Source organism: Otolemur garnettii, unplaced genomic scaffold (genome assembly GCF_000181295.1).
Source record: "Otolemur garnettii isolate 467f Iridium unplaced genomic scaffold, OtoGar3 scaffold00220, whole genome shotgun sequence".
Lineage (NCBI taxonomy): Eukaryota > Metazoa > Chordata > Mammalia > Primates > Galagidae > Otolemur > Otolemur garnettii.
Window position 1 is genome coordinate 1600196 of NW_003852615.1, and position 17898 is coordinate 1618093.

General features: G+C 35.4%; 1 protein-coding gene across 1 annotated transcript in view; it reads left to right on the forward strand.

Moving 5' to 3' along the window:
* Positions 1–2242: 2242 nt before the first annotated feature.
* Positions 2243–17898, forward strand: part of IMPG2 (interphotoreceptor matrix proteoglycan 2) — an 87814-nt gene continuing 72158 nt past the window's right edge. The window contains exons 1-3 of the mRNA XM_023508059.1: positions 2243–2327; positions 2759–3007; positions 10889–11055. Of these exons, the coding sequence (XP_023363827.1) occupies positions 2243–2327; positions 2759–3007; positions 10889–11055 (501 nt within the window). The remainder of the gene's footprint in view (positions 2328–2758; positions 3008–10888; positions 11056–17898) is intronic.

Sequence of the window (17898 nt, forward strand, 5' to 3'; positions counted from 1 at the left end):
AATCACTTAAGCCCAACAGTTAGAGGTTGCTGTGAGCTGTGACGCATGGCACTCTACCAAGGATGACAGTGAGATTCTGTCAAAAACAAACAAAAAACTTATTTCATTCTGGATCTTGAACAAAAGAGAATTCTGAAGCTTGAAGCCTCTTTGGAATTTTCCATTTGTAATACAAGACAACTAGTATGCAATACATTAATGTTTATTAAAAAATTGTCACATTTTGTAATTCTTACCAACAACTCTGTAATACAGGCAGAGCTTATCATACCAAAGAGCTTAGGTGACTTACCAAAATCAAATATTAAGTGGTAAAAGACAGGATTTGAACCCAGGTTTTCTCAATTTAGGTATGGAACTGTTTCCAGATTGTTGTGATTCTCACAAGATCTTTCCAGCCTTTTGGACTAGGCCATCAAAAAGAATAATATCCAACTAATATTTGTTACCCAAAAGTTCTCTCTTATTCTGAATTGTCAACATGAAACTTTTCTTAAGACTTTAAAATTTGACTTAGTGAACAAATTTTTCAGATTTTTTCTCCCACTCTTACAATAAAGTATGGCAAATAAATTTCTCCAATATTTGGAGAATAATACAACTGGTATATAAACTCACCAATATTTTGCAAACGGAACTATGCAAATGTAGTTAATGGTCATTTAGATTTGTTAGCTTTTATAAACGAGCTGAAAATGTGGTTCATTTGAAGCTGCATTGAAAAATACACTGAACTTTCCTCAAGCATAAAATAACATTGAGGTGATTTAGCTAATACATTAATTAAGGATTCTCAATCGAAATATGGGCTAGAGCTTTATAAAACAATTTTTTCAGAGAATCTCTCCACAGATGCATGAAATAAAATATAAATTCATTACTATTTGTTAGCAAATCTTAGCTTCCACAGAGATTATAACTAACTTAATTTCTTTTCTACTAGGTTTATTTGATAAAAACAACTATCCTCATATGAGACTTTCATCTGATCCTATGGGGTGGAGGAAATACTTTCTTGGTTAAGAGTTTTTCATGTACCACCAATCCAGGAATGGATTAACAAGCTGTGGTATATGTATACCATGGAATACTATTCAGCCATTAAAAGAGATGGAGACATCTTTTTGTATTAACCTGGATGGAGGTGGAACATGTTCCTCTTAGCAAAGCATCAGGAGAATGGGGAAGCAAGAATTCAGTGTACTCAGTTCTGATATGAGGACAATTCATGACCTAGTACATGGTGGGGGTAGGGAAGTGGGGAGAGGCAAGAAAAGAGGAGGGGTGGGGAGTCACAGTGTGTGACACACCTCTTGGGGGCAGGACACAATTATAACAGAGAATTTACCTAACAAATGCAATCAGTGTACCCTGGTTCTTTGTACCTCAATGAATCCCCGACAATAAAAAAGAAAAAAATTCTGTAGATAAACATCCTGGATAACTGGATATCACATTTGATAGCAAATTACACAAGAAAGTAAACATCATATAGCTATTATTTATATTAAATGCTTGATATGTTCCAGGCAGTATTCTAAACACTGTAAGGATAAAGTTAATTAGTTAATTTAATCTTTACAATAGCTTTGCCATGAGTTTGTTTTACTATTTCTATCTGATTTTATAGGTAAGAAAAGAGACAAAGTGGCTATAGTGAAAGATTTCAAATTTTTGTATCAAGGAGGAAAATTTACAAGACAGTATTTTTATTACAAAAACTCATTGTTTTCTATGTAGCTCCGTATTACTGAAGTGCATAGATACAGTCAGTCTAGGTATTTTATGGGTATACATATTATCCCCTGGGATAATCTAGAGTACATATGAATCTATCAGATTTCAACTAATAAATTCAGAAAAAGTTGGAAAAATCAGTGAGTTATACATGAAACATTATTCTTGAATCGGCTGCTTGTTAAAGACAAGGAGAGCGTTAGTAAACAGCTTAGCTAGCTAGATTAGAATAAAGAAATTGTCTCTCTCCATCTGCTCTAATTAGCTTATCTCACCAGCTTTTACAGCATGCTGGTTATTTCAGAAAGGAAGTGAGAGCTACTTTGAAAGGACAAGCTTTTTCCTTTATGCTAATTTATCATGGTTTTGAAGTGGCTGTCCATTCCTAGACATAAACTTTTAAATGTTAGGTCTTTCCTGTAAGGATTTATTATTGGAAGTTTCAAGGCTTTGGACGTTCAATTAAGGATTTTGCCCTCTCCTTATTCCTTTGGTTTGGGCCCAAATGATTATGTTTCCTCTTTTTAGGAAGATTTCTCTGGGTATTTTGATACTTGCTCTGATAGAAGGAAACCTTCCATCTTTAACAGGTATTTAAAAGTCTACATTTGTTTTCATCTTTCTATATATCGATAGTATATGCTCTTCAAAAATAGCATTATTTGTTGTGATTGCTGTAGGAAATTGAATCAAATACTACTTTATCATCTGTGATATTGCTTCATTTAAACTTTTAAAATATATCTGGTAATTTTGTTTTTCCTTCTTCATTCCTGTTTTAAATCTTACTTCCTTTTATTTCTTATGTTAAAATTGGATGTGTACTTGATTTCAATAATAATCTTGAATTAAAGGAGTGGGAATTAAATGGAAGAAGATTGAATGTTTCCCTCCTCTCCTCCTTAGATATACATGCTTGTCTAATTTGCAAATGTAGCACACATCAGTTTTTCTTTGTTACTTTTTGTACTGTATCTTCACTCATCAGAGGAAGACTTGCTTATACTTTCCCTCTGTGTAGCACAAACCTACTTATCTTTAGAGGAGATCCAAGAACCCAAGAGTGCAGTTTCCTTTCTTCTGCCTGAAGAATCAACAGACCCTTCTCTATCTACTGAAAAGAAACAGCCTCTGGACGACAGAGAAGCTGAAAGACAGTGGTTACTCAGAAGGCGGAGATCTATTCTGTTTCCGAATGGAGTAAAAATCTGCCCAGAAGAAAGTGTTACAGAGGCTGTGGCAAACCATGTGAAGTATTTTAAAGTCCGAGGTAAGCAAACATCCAAATCCTTGTGCTCCATGATGAAGTTCAAATATGGTTCAATCACAGTTGTTGTATCACATCATAAGTCGAACTTTGTGCTAATTTAGGTAGGACTGAGCCAAATATTCTTTCTACTAGTTGTAAAAAAAGAACTTGCTAAGAATATAGTATTAAAAAAAAAAAGAATATAGTATTAACTGCAGAGAAAAGATTATTTTTATTTTAAAGTTTATTTTAAGAGAGGAAATGTTATAGATCTTTTTAAGCACTTCAAAATACGAGTCCATGTTACTGGATAAACTAATTACAGTTTTTACTTCATTACAGTAATGTAACTAAATATACCAACATAATATATTTACCAAAGTATACTCACCTGCTTGCCTACTTATACATGAAAATATAATCAGTTTCTATATTTTATAGCTTAGATATTCCATAGATTCCTGCAGGTTGCTCTCTAGTTGGTATACATAAAATTTTTATGTCTACTCAATGAATCCCCAACAATAAATTAAAAAAAAATTTATGTCTAAAATTATGACACTGCTCGCAATGGACCTTAAAGCAATACAAGTGGAATTTAATTTTATTTGATTCTTAATTAAACAGCATTATCCTTGATTTTATACTTTCTAATTACGTGAATTTATTCTCTGTTTCTTTTATATACCAACACGGCTTAATCGAACATAGTATATAATTTACATTTGGAGGATTTCCCAACTTTGTGTTTTGCTGCTCAAGAGCTAATAAACAGCCCTAATATGAATATGGTATCAGTAAAGTGGAGATAGATGATGAAATGGTTGTGAAATCAGGTTTATCCATTTATGCATTTATTCATTCATTTATTCAACAAATGTTTATTGAACCCCTACTATTTTCAAGGCACACCTGTTGGGGTTGTTACTTCATTGTTTCTATTTTCCTTTCATGTTCTTCTTCTTCTCCCTCACCAGAGTTTTTGAAATAAAATAAAAATTTAATAGTAGATATTACACGTTTATATATTTGATATTTTTGTTTGTTAAAGTGGTACAAGGTATTAGCGGCTCTTTTTTATGATTGTATTTGTGTTTCCTAGTTGTGTTTGGGAGCTCTCAAGCATTAGTAAACAGTAAACTTTCCTTTTCCTTTTTAAGTGGAGTCCATAGACCTAACATTTTGTTGGTCTATGGTCTTTTCTTTTATGTATCAACATATAGGGGATATGCCAGAAACGGAAAATTCCTAAGAGCATGGGAAGAGAATAAAGACACTGAATGTGAAGAAGAAAGACAGTTAGTAATTTATCAAGATGTGATTTCTACTACCTGAATTTTTACTTTATATCATTATTATTATTATTTTAATCATCTCAACATTTTATTAAAAGCTTTTGACAAAATTAAATACATTTTCATGATTAAAAATTCAAAATAGTATACATTCAAAAGTATACATCTTACATAACATAATAAGGTCATGTAAACAAGCCCTCAGATACCATTATACTCAACAGCGACACAACTCTAGTGTTTCCTCTACTATCAGGAACAAGACAAGGAAGCTTAATCTCTCCACTTTATTCAACATAGCCTTGGTGTATGTGGCCAGTGTCCTACCCACTGAGCTACAGGCGCCACCAGGTTACACATATTTAAAGTATTTCATTTGATTAGTTTTGAAAAGTTTATCCTTGAAAGCATCATTACAATGAAGATACCATGTCTAAACATTTCCTCATGGAAATTATATCCCTACCTCTCCTTACCCCAGTACTGAAGTGATTACTAATTTGCTTTCTCTATATATTAGCCTGCATTTTCTGTACTTCTGTATATAAATCAAATCATATGATGTACTCTTTCTTTTTGGTTTGGTTTCTTTTACTCATTGTAATTATTTTGAAATTCATCTTTTGTGTGTGTGTGTATCAATAGTTTACCTTTTATTGCTGCGTAATATTCCATTTTGTGTATATAACATAATTTGAGATGTTTGGATTGTTTTCAATTATTATGATTACAAAGAAAGAAATTATGACCTTTTGGATACAAGTTTTTGCGAGAACATATTTTTATTTCTATTGAGAAACAATACTACTGCGTCTGGTTACGTATATATATGTTTAACTTTTAAAGAAATTGTCAAACTTTCCTCATGTGACTATACCACCAGCAGTGTCTCAGGATTCATTTCTTCACATCCTTGCAACAATTGATAGGGTCAGTCTTTTTTAACTTTAGCTATTCTAGTGATCCATATCTTACTGTGATTTTAACTTGTATTTTTATAATGACTACCAACTAATGATTTTGAACACCTTTTTATGTGCTTATTTGTCATTTGTGTATCCTTTTAGCAAAGAGTTTTTTGAATATTTTGCCCATTTAAAAAATGTGTCATTTGTCATTAAGTTGTAAGGATTCTTAATGTTTTCTAGGTACAAGTTCTTTGTCAAATATATTTTTTGCATACATTTTCTCCCAATCAGTCAGTGGCTTGTCTTTTTATTTTACTAATGAATATTTTGTGGAGAAGTTTTAAATTTTGATAATGTCCAGTTTATCAGTTTTTTGGGAGGATCATGCTTTTGGTGTTCGATCTATGTTGGCTTAACCCAACATCACAAAGTATTTTCTTTTATATTTTTCTATAGAGGTTTTGTAGTTTTTATATCTTGGTCTATGATCTACTCTGAGTTAAATTTTTTTTTTTTTTTTTTTTTTAGAGACGGAGTCTCACTCTGTCATGTTTGTGTCACCCTTGGTAGAGTGCTGTGGCGTCACAGCTCACAATAGCTCTTGGGCTTAGGTGACTCTCTTGCCTCAGCCTCCCGGGTAGCTGGGACTACAGGCACCTGCCACAATGCCCGGCTGTTTTTTGTTGCAGTTTGGCTGGGGTTGGGTTTGAACCTACCACCCTCAGTATATGGGCCAGCACCCTACTCACTGAGCCACAGGTGCTGCCCTACTTTGAGTTAATTTTTATAGATAATATTTTGTAGATAATTTTTTGCATATGCCAATTGTTTCAGCACCATTTGTTAGAAAGATTATTCTTTCTTGCCTTTGCACCTTTGTTGAGAATTAGTCTTCTCTATAGGGTGGATCTATTTCTGTGCTCTTCATTCTGATTTGCTGATCTGTTTGTCTATTTTCATGCTAATACTGTACTGTTTTGCTTACTATATAGTTTATAATGAGACTTTGAATCAGATAATGTAAGTTCTTCAGCTTTGTTCCTTTTCAAATTTGCTTGGTTATGCTAAGATTTTTATATTCCATATAAATATTAGAATTAGCTTGCCAAGTTCTATAAAAAAGGCTGCTGAGATTTTGATTGGGATTGTGTTGAGTCTAGATCACTTTGGGAAGAATTGTCATCTTAATAAAACAGGTTGTCTTTTCCAAAATGCTTGGGACAAGACATATTTCAAATTTCAATTTTTTTCAAAGTTTAGAATATTTGCATATACATGATGAGGTGTCTCAGGCATGGGACCCAAGTCCAAATGAGAAATTCCTTATGTTTTACATACACCTTATGTATATAGCCTTAACAGGATCTAATACAATATTCTTTTTTTTTTTTTACACTTCTACTAATTTTCTTTTTTTTTTTTAAATTTCAGATTAACATGAGGGTACAAACGATTAGGTTACAATGTTTGCACTTGTTAGGTAAAGTCCCTGTTGTAGTGTACCCAGGAGCTGTGCCATATACCCTTACGCTGTACCCATTAGGTGGGAACACAGTGATCCTCCTCCCTCTTCGCCTCTTCCCCCTCCCTACAATATTCTGGATGGTTTTATATATGAAACAAAGTTCATGTATATTGAACCATTGTAGGTTTTACTATCTCAGTCACCCCAGTGGACGATCTGTGATTGTTTGGCATCACCATTATTCCCGACTCTGAATTTATACGCCACCAACAAGTAATTATTCTCTTATATTTATTCACCCATAAGTACTTTAACAATAAATAATTAAACATAACATTAATCCAGTGAAAAAAATAATGTGTTCAGGTTAACTAAGCAGAACAGTATCATCACCAGAATACCTATATCAGCTGTTAAATAATAGCAGCAATGAAGAATGACAGGCTTTTAGTCTCCTCTTCCAATGCTATGTTGTTTTTTGTTGTTGTTTGTTTGTTTGCAGTTTTTGGCTGGGGCTGGGTTTGAACCTGCCACCTCCAGCATATGGGGCTGGTACCCTACTCCTTTGAGCCACCGGTGCCAACCCAATGCTATGTTTTGATTAAAAGATTACTGTATGTTGTATGTTATTTATTTTTGACAGATGTTGGTGCATCTGGCCTACACAGGTGCCATTTTATTACTCTTTGTGGGTGTGCCTGGTGGGGGAATCTGCTGTGGGAGGAAAAGATACATCGTTAGACTGAAGGAGACTGGGAGAGTCTGTTCTTGTGTGCCCGTCTTTTGACTGTGACCCACGCAGTAAGGACACAAATGGGAATGACTGTGCAGGGCAGGGGTGGGAGAAGTCCTGATTTGAAGAATGCGTTGGCACTTTCTAGTGAATCAGAGTGGGAAACAGCTTGTGGAAGGTCTCAGCACCCCAAAGCTGGATCTAGTTCCATTTGTTTAAAATTCACTAGGGAAGGGGTAGGTAGAGTCCTCAGGGATGAGGCCATTCATAGCCCAAACTTGACCCACACATGGAGTTGTCAGATTTAGCAAATATAAATGCAGGGCACCCAAGTAAATTTGGATTTCAGAGAAACTAAAAATAATCTTTTTAGTTTACATGTCCCGTGCAATATTTGGGACATAGTACTATACAAATCTCAGTTTGATCTGCAGGTTTGTTAGAAAAATTATGCAATTTAAAAAAAAATCTCTTTTTCTTTACCCTTGAAATACAAATAACAGTATTATTTTTAATGGTCTTAGTGAATATTAGCTAAGACTATTAAAAATAATATTGTTATTTGCTAGGGCCATTGGATATCCCAAATTGATGTTAGTGTCACTGGGTAAGTGGAAGGAACATACCAGTAACCATTTTTGTTTAATGGACAGATCTTGAGTATCTTTTATCAGATTTATTTTTAAGGATTTCACAGCTTTTCATGCTATCATTATCATGCTATACTATTCCTTGCTAGTATATAGATATGTATGTACAGCTGATTTTTGTATATTTACCTGCAACTTTGCTGAACTCACTTATTAGTTCTAATAGCTTTTTGTATATTTCTAAGGGTTTTCTGGATAGATAATTATTTCATCTGGAAATAGAGTTTTACTATTTCTATTTGTATGTCTTTTATTTCTTTTTCTAGCCTAATGGCTCCGAGGTTGACTATTCCATAGGTTTTGGGCTCCATAATTCTGAAAGGAGAATACATTACCCTAAAAAAAGATAGCTCCATACTAGGTTCCTGGATTTCTATGTGTTAGATAAGGCACACCGCCTGAGACCTAGTAAAAGGATTAAAGACAGATTAAACCCTAGCGTTTTCTTCTTCAGAATGTTACCATCACATTTTCCCTTCCTCTACCAGTTTGCAGGGCAGTTTATCTCTTCAAGAAGAAAGACATTTGTAGATTTGTTATCCTCTCAAAAATAGAGTTCTCTTTAGCAGTTACTAAAGGCTGAATGAAAATTGTTTGGCAAGAATGGGAATTCTGAACAGGCGTAGTTATAGGCCAAATTAGCCAAGTATGTGGCCTTTGTTTGTAGTGGAGTTTTGTCTGTCTTAGTACTTTCCCTGGAATCATGCTGATCTTGCTCTTGTCTGTCTACACTATAGTGTTCTGTTTAGATGTCTCCTGTCTGAGCTGTGTGAATGCTCCAGACTGCCCTCAACTCTCCTTCTCTATTAAATTATTCTGGATTCTATAATTCCATGTTAGTAATTAACTGGACCTTCTTGTTAGATAGCTCCCAACTATCCAAAAGGCATTGGATAAGTCAAGGTTGCATTACCTTTCCAGAGGGAATTGCATTTTTACAGCTTTTATTGAGATATAATTCACATATCATATAATTTTCTCAGTTAAAATACAAAATGTAGTGGTTTTATAGTATAATCACAGATACACGAAATCACCACAGTCAGTTTAAGAACGTGTTCATCGCCTCAAAAGAAACCCCATGCCCTTTAGCTCTCACCCTATCAATTTTTTATTGTTCTCCCACCTCTCCATTAATCTACTTTTAAAAATTTTTTAAATTTATTTATTAGTTTTTTTGAGACAGAGTCTCACTCTGTCCCCCTGGGTAGAATGCTATGGCGTCACAGCTCACAGCAACCTTAAACTCTTGGGCTCAAGCAATCCTCTTGCCTCATTCTCCCACGTAGCTGGGACTACAGGTACCCACCAAAATGCCTGGCTATTTTTCAGAGACAGGGTCTCGCTCTTGCTCAGGCTCGTCTCCAACTCATGAGCTCAGGCAATCCCCATGCCTTTGTCTCCCTGAGTGCTAAGATTACAGGCATGAGTCACTGCACCCGGTCTGATCTACTTTTAGTCTGTATAGAATGGCCTATTCTGGATATATTATAAAAATGAGATCATATAACATGTGGTCTTTTATGACTGTTTTCTTCTTCTTCTTTTTTTTTTTTTTTTTTTGCAGTTTTTTGGTTTGAACCCACCACCTCTGGCATATGGGGCTGGTGCCCTACTCCTTTGAGCCACAGGCGCTGCCCCATGACTGTCTTCTTTGGCTTTGCATATTATTTTCAAGGTTTATCCATGTTGTATGTGTATCAATACTGTATTCCTTTTTACGGCCCAACAATAATAGTCTATCATATGAATATATTGCTTAAGTTTACTCAGTTGCCAGTCAATGGCCATTTGGTTTGTTTTTATTTCTCTTAAGTACATATCTGCGAATAAAATTTCTTGGTCATAACTTTATGTTTAACTATATGAGGAATTACCAGACAGATGTCCTAAATGGCTGTAACATTTTACATTCCTACCAGTAGTATATGAGGGTTTTGATTTCTTTCCATCTTTGCCTGCATTCTTTTCTTTTATTTTTAAAAAAAATGGTTATAACTGTTTTAGTGCCCGTGAAGTGGTACCTTGTGATTTTTATTTGCATTTGGATAAAAACAGTAAGCATCTTCATATGCTTATTGCTCATTCATATATCTTCTTTTGAAATAAGTCTATCAGATCCTTGTCTATTTTTAGTTGTGCTATTTGTCTTTTTATTATTGAGTTGTAAGAGTCATTTATATACTCTGGATATAATTTCTCATCAGATAAATGATTTAAAAGTGTTTTATCCTATTTTGTGGCTTGTTTCTTTACTTCCCTGAGTCTTTCATGCACAAATTTTTATTTTGATGAAGTTAAATTTATCTGTTTTTTTGTGTGTGCTTTTTTGTGTCATAACTAAGAATCCATTGCCAAATCTGAAGTCATAAAAATTACTATGTTTTCTTCTAAGGATTTTATGGTTTTGGCATATACATTTAAGTCTTTGAAATATGTTGAGTTAATTTTTTGTATATGATGTAAGTGTCCGAATTTATTTTAATTTTGCATGTGATCCACTTGTCCCAGCACCATTTGTTGAAAAAAAAAAAAAAAACCAACTATTCTTTCTCCATTGTGTAGTCTTAGCATTCTTTCTGAACCAGAGACACATGATTTCTTTCTATTCCATTGATTTATCTTTCTGTTCTTGTGCCTGTACCACACTATTTTAATTTCTGAAGGGAGTACAAATTATCTTCAAATCTGAAAAGTTTATACATACAGAAGGACTTTGACAGAGAATTATACCTGCGTCCCACCAGAAAGAGTGTCTCAGGGGAATCTGAATGAATCAGTCCATGATCATTGTGAGAATCCCCAGAACATGTTAGCTTTTTATAAAAATGCCTCTTTGTCCATTTTCCAGTGTGCCAGGAGGCTGTCTGGGAAGCCTTCAGGACTTTTTGGAATCGACTTCCTGGGCGTGAGGAATATCGTTATTGGATGAATTTGTGTGAGGATGGAACCACAAGTATATTTGAAATTGGCACAAATTTTAGTCAGTCTGTGGAACATAAAAGCTTAATTATGAAGGTAAGTGTCATAAGAAGGGGGGAAAGAATGGCTGAACTGTTGTAGGAATGTATACACAGACAACTAAGACCTAAGAAAAAGCAAGTGGCAAAATCCTTGTATTATTCTTTTTTGTTGAATGGGGCTATCCAAGTGAGCTGCCCTAGGGCATGGCCTAGACTTTCATTCCTAGCTCTGGCCTTTATAGTAAACATTGTTAACCAAGATAAAGGCCTCAACCTTATTTATAAGTGTAAACATTTAGAAATAATATTCAGCAAAGGTTTAGGCTAAGAATATAAATCTGTGAGAGTCAAACATTTTTGACAAAGTTTTACATATTCAGAGTGGATACCAAAAAATCTGATTTAATGAGGTATAAATATGATTCTAGTAAATTAATTTTCTTACTTATTATCCTTATTTTAGACATTGCTTTACTCTGAGCAAAGGATAAATAAGCATGCATATTGGGCAGTGCCTGTGGCTCAGTGGGTAGGGCGCCAGCCCCATATACTGAGGGTGGCAGGTTAGAACCCAGCCCTGGCCAAACTGCAACAACAAAAAAATAGCCAGGTGTTGTGGCAGGTGCCTGTAGTCCCAGCTATTCGGGAGGCTGAAACAAGAGAATTGCCTAAGCCCAGGAGTTGGAGGTTGCTGTGAGCTGTGACGCCACGGTACTTTACCGAGGGTGATAAAATGGGACTCTGTTTCAAAAAAAAAAAAATCATGCATATATACAAATTACCTGCCCAACTTTCCCTTTTCACCTGGCATGCATGTATTCATGACAAGAAAATTGAAATATTCAGATATGTGTACATACGGCAAATTGTTCATGCTGTCTTATATCCCCTGCGTCTCTCTGTCCTCCTGTTCAGGTCATATATATCCTCACCTCTGAAGAAACATCCCTTGTGAGGAATCAGTCCTTAGCCTAGCAGATTTAGCTTCCATAATTCTTTGATCTCTCCTTTTATTCCCCCCTGCCCTTTTTTTAAGAGATAGAATCTTATTATGTTGCCCTCGGCAGAGTGCCGTGGTGTCACAGCTTACAGCAACCTCCAACTCTTGGACTTAAGTGATTCTCTTGCCTCAATCTCCCAAGTAGCTGGGACTACAGGCGCCAGCCACAACACCAGGCTGTTTTCATTGTAGTTGTCATTGTTGTTTGGCAGGCCTGGGCTGGGTTTGAACCCGTCAGCTCCGGTGTATGTGGCTGTCACCCTAGCCACTGAGCTACAGGCGCTGAGCCCAATTCTTTGATCTCTCATAATTATTTTTTTATTCTTTAATATTGTACTTTTAAAATTTTATTATTATTATTAGCTAAATATGTGACTAATTCTTCTACTAGTCTATGACTCAAAGGGCAAGGATTATGTCATTTCTTCGTTTTTTCATTTCTTAGATATAATAAATATGCAATAGATCTTTGTTAAAAGTTAAAAGCAATAACCACATTGTATTTTTCTTACTTGCTTCAGTACATAAGCTTTATAAATGTTATTTTGTTCTAAGTATTATATATCTTACAGGAACTGAGTTACTGATTAAATAACTCTGAACTATTTTCAGTCTAATCAATCAGATAGTAACAAGTAATAAAATATATCATCTTTTTCTTTCTGTTTAAAATTTTATTTATAGTAGAGGCAATGCTATTATTTTATTTTAATATTTAGTCCCACAGAGGGATGATTTCATTAAGTGGGGGCAAATTGGACAGAGAAGGATGATCTGATAAACATGGGTGGACCAAAGATAACTTTTGCAGGGTAATAAGCATTTTGAAAGTGTGGAGGTTTTGCATGTTTTGAAATTAACTCTATTTTTAGAGTTGTCTCTAAAAGTTATGTCTAAAAGTTTTTCTCTTTAGACTTTTAGGGCTGATTTAACAGTTTTGAATTGTAAATTGAATATGTTTTCTCGGTTAGATTTTTGTGTGCTCAATATTGTTAATAAAAGCTATCATTTGTTCAGTATTAAGCCCATTAAAAACATTGTGTCTAATAAATAGCAAGCATACAAGGAGGTGGTAAAGTTCTCGTTTTACAGATAAGGACTTTTTACAGGTAAAGACATCAGAGCTATTAAGGTCTTTATCCTATCACAAAAGCAGATGTGTTGGAGTTTAATACAAACCCATTTCTCCTTTCCAAAGTTCATGTTCTTTCCCCCATACCATTGGGCCTCCCTTCTCAATCATTACTGATTTTACAAATGGCAATGGTTAACAATGAACTCAAAGGAAAACATACATACATGCACATACATGTATACACATTTATGCTTATAACAGCATAATCTATCTCATTTTTTTTTTCTTTTTTTGAGACAGAGTCTCACATTATCGCCCTGAATAGAGTGCTATGGCATCACAGCTCATGGCAACCTCAAACTCTTAGGCTTAAGCAATTCTCTTGCCTCAGACTCCCAAGTAGCTGGTACTACAGGTGCCTGCCACAACGCTCAGCAATTTTTTTGTTGTAGTTGTCATTGTTTAGCAGGCCTGGGCTGAGTTCAAACCCAGTGTATGTGGGCGGCGTCCTACGCACTGAGCTATGGGCCCTGCCCAACATAGTCTATCTCATTTGTGCCCACAATACAAGATCAGCTGTTATAGCAGCAAATATATATAGTAAGTTAGTATTGCTATTACAACAAAGTCCTGGGATGTTACATTGTAATGTTTCTCTTACAAGTGGAACTTTTAGTAAGTTTAGATATGAAGGCATAGAAAATATACTTTCAATGATTTTTAGTAGAACAGGCAGACAAAGGGGATGTGTTGCCTGGAGAAAGTCTTCAGTGATAAGTACATTTAAGGTTAGTTAAATGAGGACGAGTAGCAGATGGACATTCCAGGCAGAGAGGACAGCATGAGCCAGCTGTTTATAGGGAATAGTGTGAGCAGTATGCCAGAAGGGTAGATTAGAAATGACAGGAGATCAGACTAGCAAAGTAGACAATAAGCTGGGATTTGACTCTGTAGGTGATAGGAAACCATTGAAGGGTTGCGAGTAGGGAAGTCATAGGGCTGATTTGACAGTTGTGAATTTTAAATAGGTCATTATGGCTTCCACACGCCATGTGATGGATTACAGGGGATAAGACTGGAGTAAAGAGACCAGGTGGAGTGTTGCTTTAGTATCCCAGGCCTAAGATGATGCAGGTCCTAACCAGACAATGGGATAGAGAAAGGGAATTTGAGAGACTTAAGTCGGAACCCGATTTGGCTCTGATGGATTAGATAGGAGTGGTCAAGGGTGAAGCGATGGCTCAGGAAGCCTTTCAGTTTCTAGCTTGGGTGACTACAGCTGAGAACTGAGGCAGAGAAGTGGATTTGTAGATTAGCAGGGATAATGAGTTCACTTTGAATGTGTTCATTTGAGCTTCCTGTGTGAAATGTGAATTGCTCATTATTTAAATATGGAGCCAAGGACAGGGGTTTGGGTTGTAAAATTCAGCATAGGAATCAGCAGCCTTGAGGTAGTTTGGGGTACCTTAAAGCTGTGCTTTATTGCGCTTTGCAGATACTGTGTTTTTTATAAATTAAAGTTTTGTGGCGACCCTATGTTGAGTAACTCTGTTAGCACCTTTTTTCCAAAAACATGTGCTCATGTCACATTTTGGCAATTCTTGCAACATTTCAAACTTTATCATTAATATACAGGGGTGCCAAAAAATATATACACAATTTAGAAGATCATGTTGGAAGTAAAATCTATCATTCCCCACAAGTGTATGAATTGCAGGCAAAACAGATAGCATTAAATGTCTAGGTATGCTTGGCCAGTAATAGTACCTTTAATTCAACTTTGAAAAGTCATACACAGTTAACAAACATCTCTTAAAATGTGTATACATTTGGGGGGCGCCGTTTGTGTATTATAGCAGTCAATGATCTTTACTGTTACTATTGTAATTGTTTTGGAGCACCATAAACCATCCCCATTAGAGATGATGAACTTAATCAATAAATGTTATGTGTGTTCTGACTGTCCCACCAGCTCACCATTCCCCCACTTCTCTACTTCTCATCAGTCTTCCCTATTCCCCGAGACACAACAATATCGAAATTAGGCCAGTTAATATCCCTGCAATGGTCTTTAAGTGTTCAAAGGAAAGGAAGAGTTGTATGTCTCTCACTTTAATAAAAAGCCAGATGTGATTAAGCTTAGTGAGGAAGACGTGTTGCACCAGACAGTTAACCAAATTGTGAATGCAAAGGAAAAGTTCTTGAAGGACATTAAAAGTGCTACTGCTGTGAGCACACAACTCATAAGAAAGCAAAACAACTTTATTGCTACTGTGGAGGAAGTTTTAGTCGGCTGGATAAACACCAAACCAGCCACAGCATTCTTTTAACCAAAGCCTAATCCAGAGCAAGGCCCTGTTCTCTCTGGTTCTATGAAGGCTGAGAGAGGTGAGGAAGCTTCAGAAGAAAGGTTGGAAGCTAGCAGAGGTTGGTTCATGAGGTTTAAAGAAAGAAGCCATCTCCATTACATAAAAGTGCAAGGTGTAACAGTAAATGCTGATGTAGAACCCTGTTGCAAGTTGTCCAGAATATCTAGCTATAAGTGATATTCTGAAGGTATTAGTGATATAAGATGAAATGGCTACACTACAGAACAGGTTTTTCATGTAGACAAAACAGCCTTCTATTAGAAGAAGATGCCGTCTAGGACTTTCATAGCTAGAGAAGAGTCAATGCCTTGGCTTTAAAGCTTCAAAGGACAGACTGACTCTCTTTTTAAAGGATCACACCCATGATGCATAATGCAAGGGTACATGTCAGATCTATTAGTATAGAGTATAAATGTCTTAACACAATAATTAAGTAAACAAGATGAGGTATATTTTAACCAGTGTGATGTAAGCATTCCTAATTCTATATGAAATCAGCACATTGTACCCCATAAATGCATTAATGTATACATGATTTATGTGTTTATGACTTAATAATAAAAAAAAAAGGCTAATGCAGTTGGTGGCATTAATTTGAAGCCAATGCTCATTTACCATTCCAGAATCCTAGGGCCCTTAAGAACTATGCTAAATCTTCTTTGCCTGTGCTCTTTAAATGGCACAACAAAAATTGGATGATAGTACATCGTTTACAGCATGATTTATGGAATCTTTTAACCCCTCTGTTGAGACATGCCGCTCAGAAGAAAAGATTTCTTTGAAAACATCACTGCTCATTGAGAATTTGCCTAGTCACTCAAGTCCAGGAGAGACATATAGGAAATTAATGTTGTTTTCTTGATGGCTAGCACAATATCCACTCTGTAGATCAATGAGTAATTTTGATTTTCAGGTGTTTTTGAGAAATTCCTTTCATAAGACTAAAGCTGCTGTAGATAGTGATGCTTCTGATGGAACTGGGAAAAATAAATTGAAAGCCTTCTGGAAAGTATTTATCATTCTAGATGGAATTAATAACATTTTTGATTCGTGGAAGGAGATCACAATATCAATGTTAATAGTAGTTTGGAAGGAGTTGATTCCAACCCTCATGGATGACTTGAATGGGTTCCCACCTTCAGTGGAGGAAGTAACGGCAGATGTGGTGGAAACCTCAAGAGTTGGGCGTGTAGTTTAAAGATGAGGCTGAGTTGTTGTAATCTCTGACAAAACTTGAACAGATGAAGTATTGCTTCATATGAATGAGCAAAGAAATGGTTTGTAGAGATGGAATGAACTGATGAAGATGCTGTGAACATTGTTGAAATAACAGCAAAGAATTTTGAATGTTAGATAAATTTGTTTGGTAAAATAGTGGCAGGGGTGAGAGGATTGATTCCAATTTTGAAAGTTCTACTGTAGGTAAATGCCATCAAATAGTATAGCATGCTACAGAGAAATCTTTCATGAAAGGAAGTGGCAATTGATGCAATAAACTTCACTGTAGTCTTAAGCTAGAAATTGCCATAGCTACCCAGCCTTTGGCAACCACCAACCCCTCTGATCAGGGAGCAGCCATTATCATTGAGGTAAGCCATTATTATTACCAGCAAAAGTAATGATGACTTGCTGAAGGCTCAAATGATTGTCAGCATTTTTTTTAGCAATAAAGTTTTTTTCCCTATTTTTAAAAAGTTTAAAAAATAGATTTATGGGGTAAAATTAAGAGATTATTTTTTATTTAAGGCATGCACTTTTTTTAAGATAATGCTATTACACCCTTAATAGACTATAGTGTAAATATAACTCTTATATGCACTGGGAAACAAAAAATTTGAGTAACTTGCTTTATTGCAATATTCACTTTATTGTGTTTTATTTGGTTTGGAGCTGAACCTGCAGTATATTGGGGGAATACCTGTAATTGAAATTGTGAGAGTGGCTGAGATTATTCTGAGAGTAGAGTAAGAAGAGCAGTGAGTCACTTGTAAATACATTGAGAGGTATTTAGAGTAATAGTCTCTCTGTTTTACAGATGAGGAAGTAGAGGCCTGGCGTCAGAGAGACTTTGGTATTTGCTCATATAGCTAAGGAGAGGAAACTGGAGCTTGAAACTAGGTTTCCTGATTCCACACTTAGTGTTCTTTTCATCATGTTGGTCTCAAAAGAAAACCATTAATATAGAGAAAACATGCATACGATTTGCTTATTTGCTTTGGAATGCCCCTGAGCAATAATCCAAATACTGATATCTTTTTGTTTGAGTTCTGTAGAAACAGTTTTAATAGTTATTTTATCCACATTTATGTTGTTCTAGGATGAGAGCTACTATAAATACATGAGGTCACAAAATTTATTTATTGTACATTTGTTCATGTACAACTCTGCCCATCTGTAACTGTAGACCATGTTGTAATGATAAGCAGGTAAAGTCTGTAGATCTGTGCCCATTAA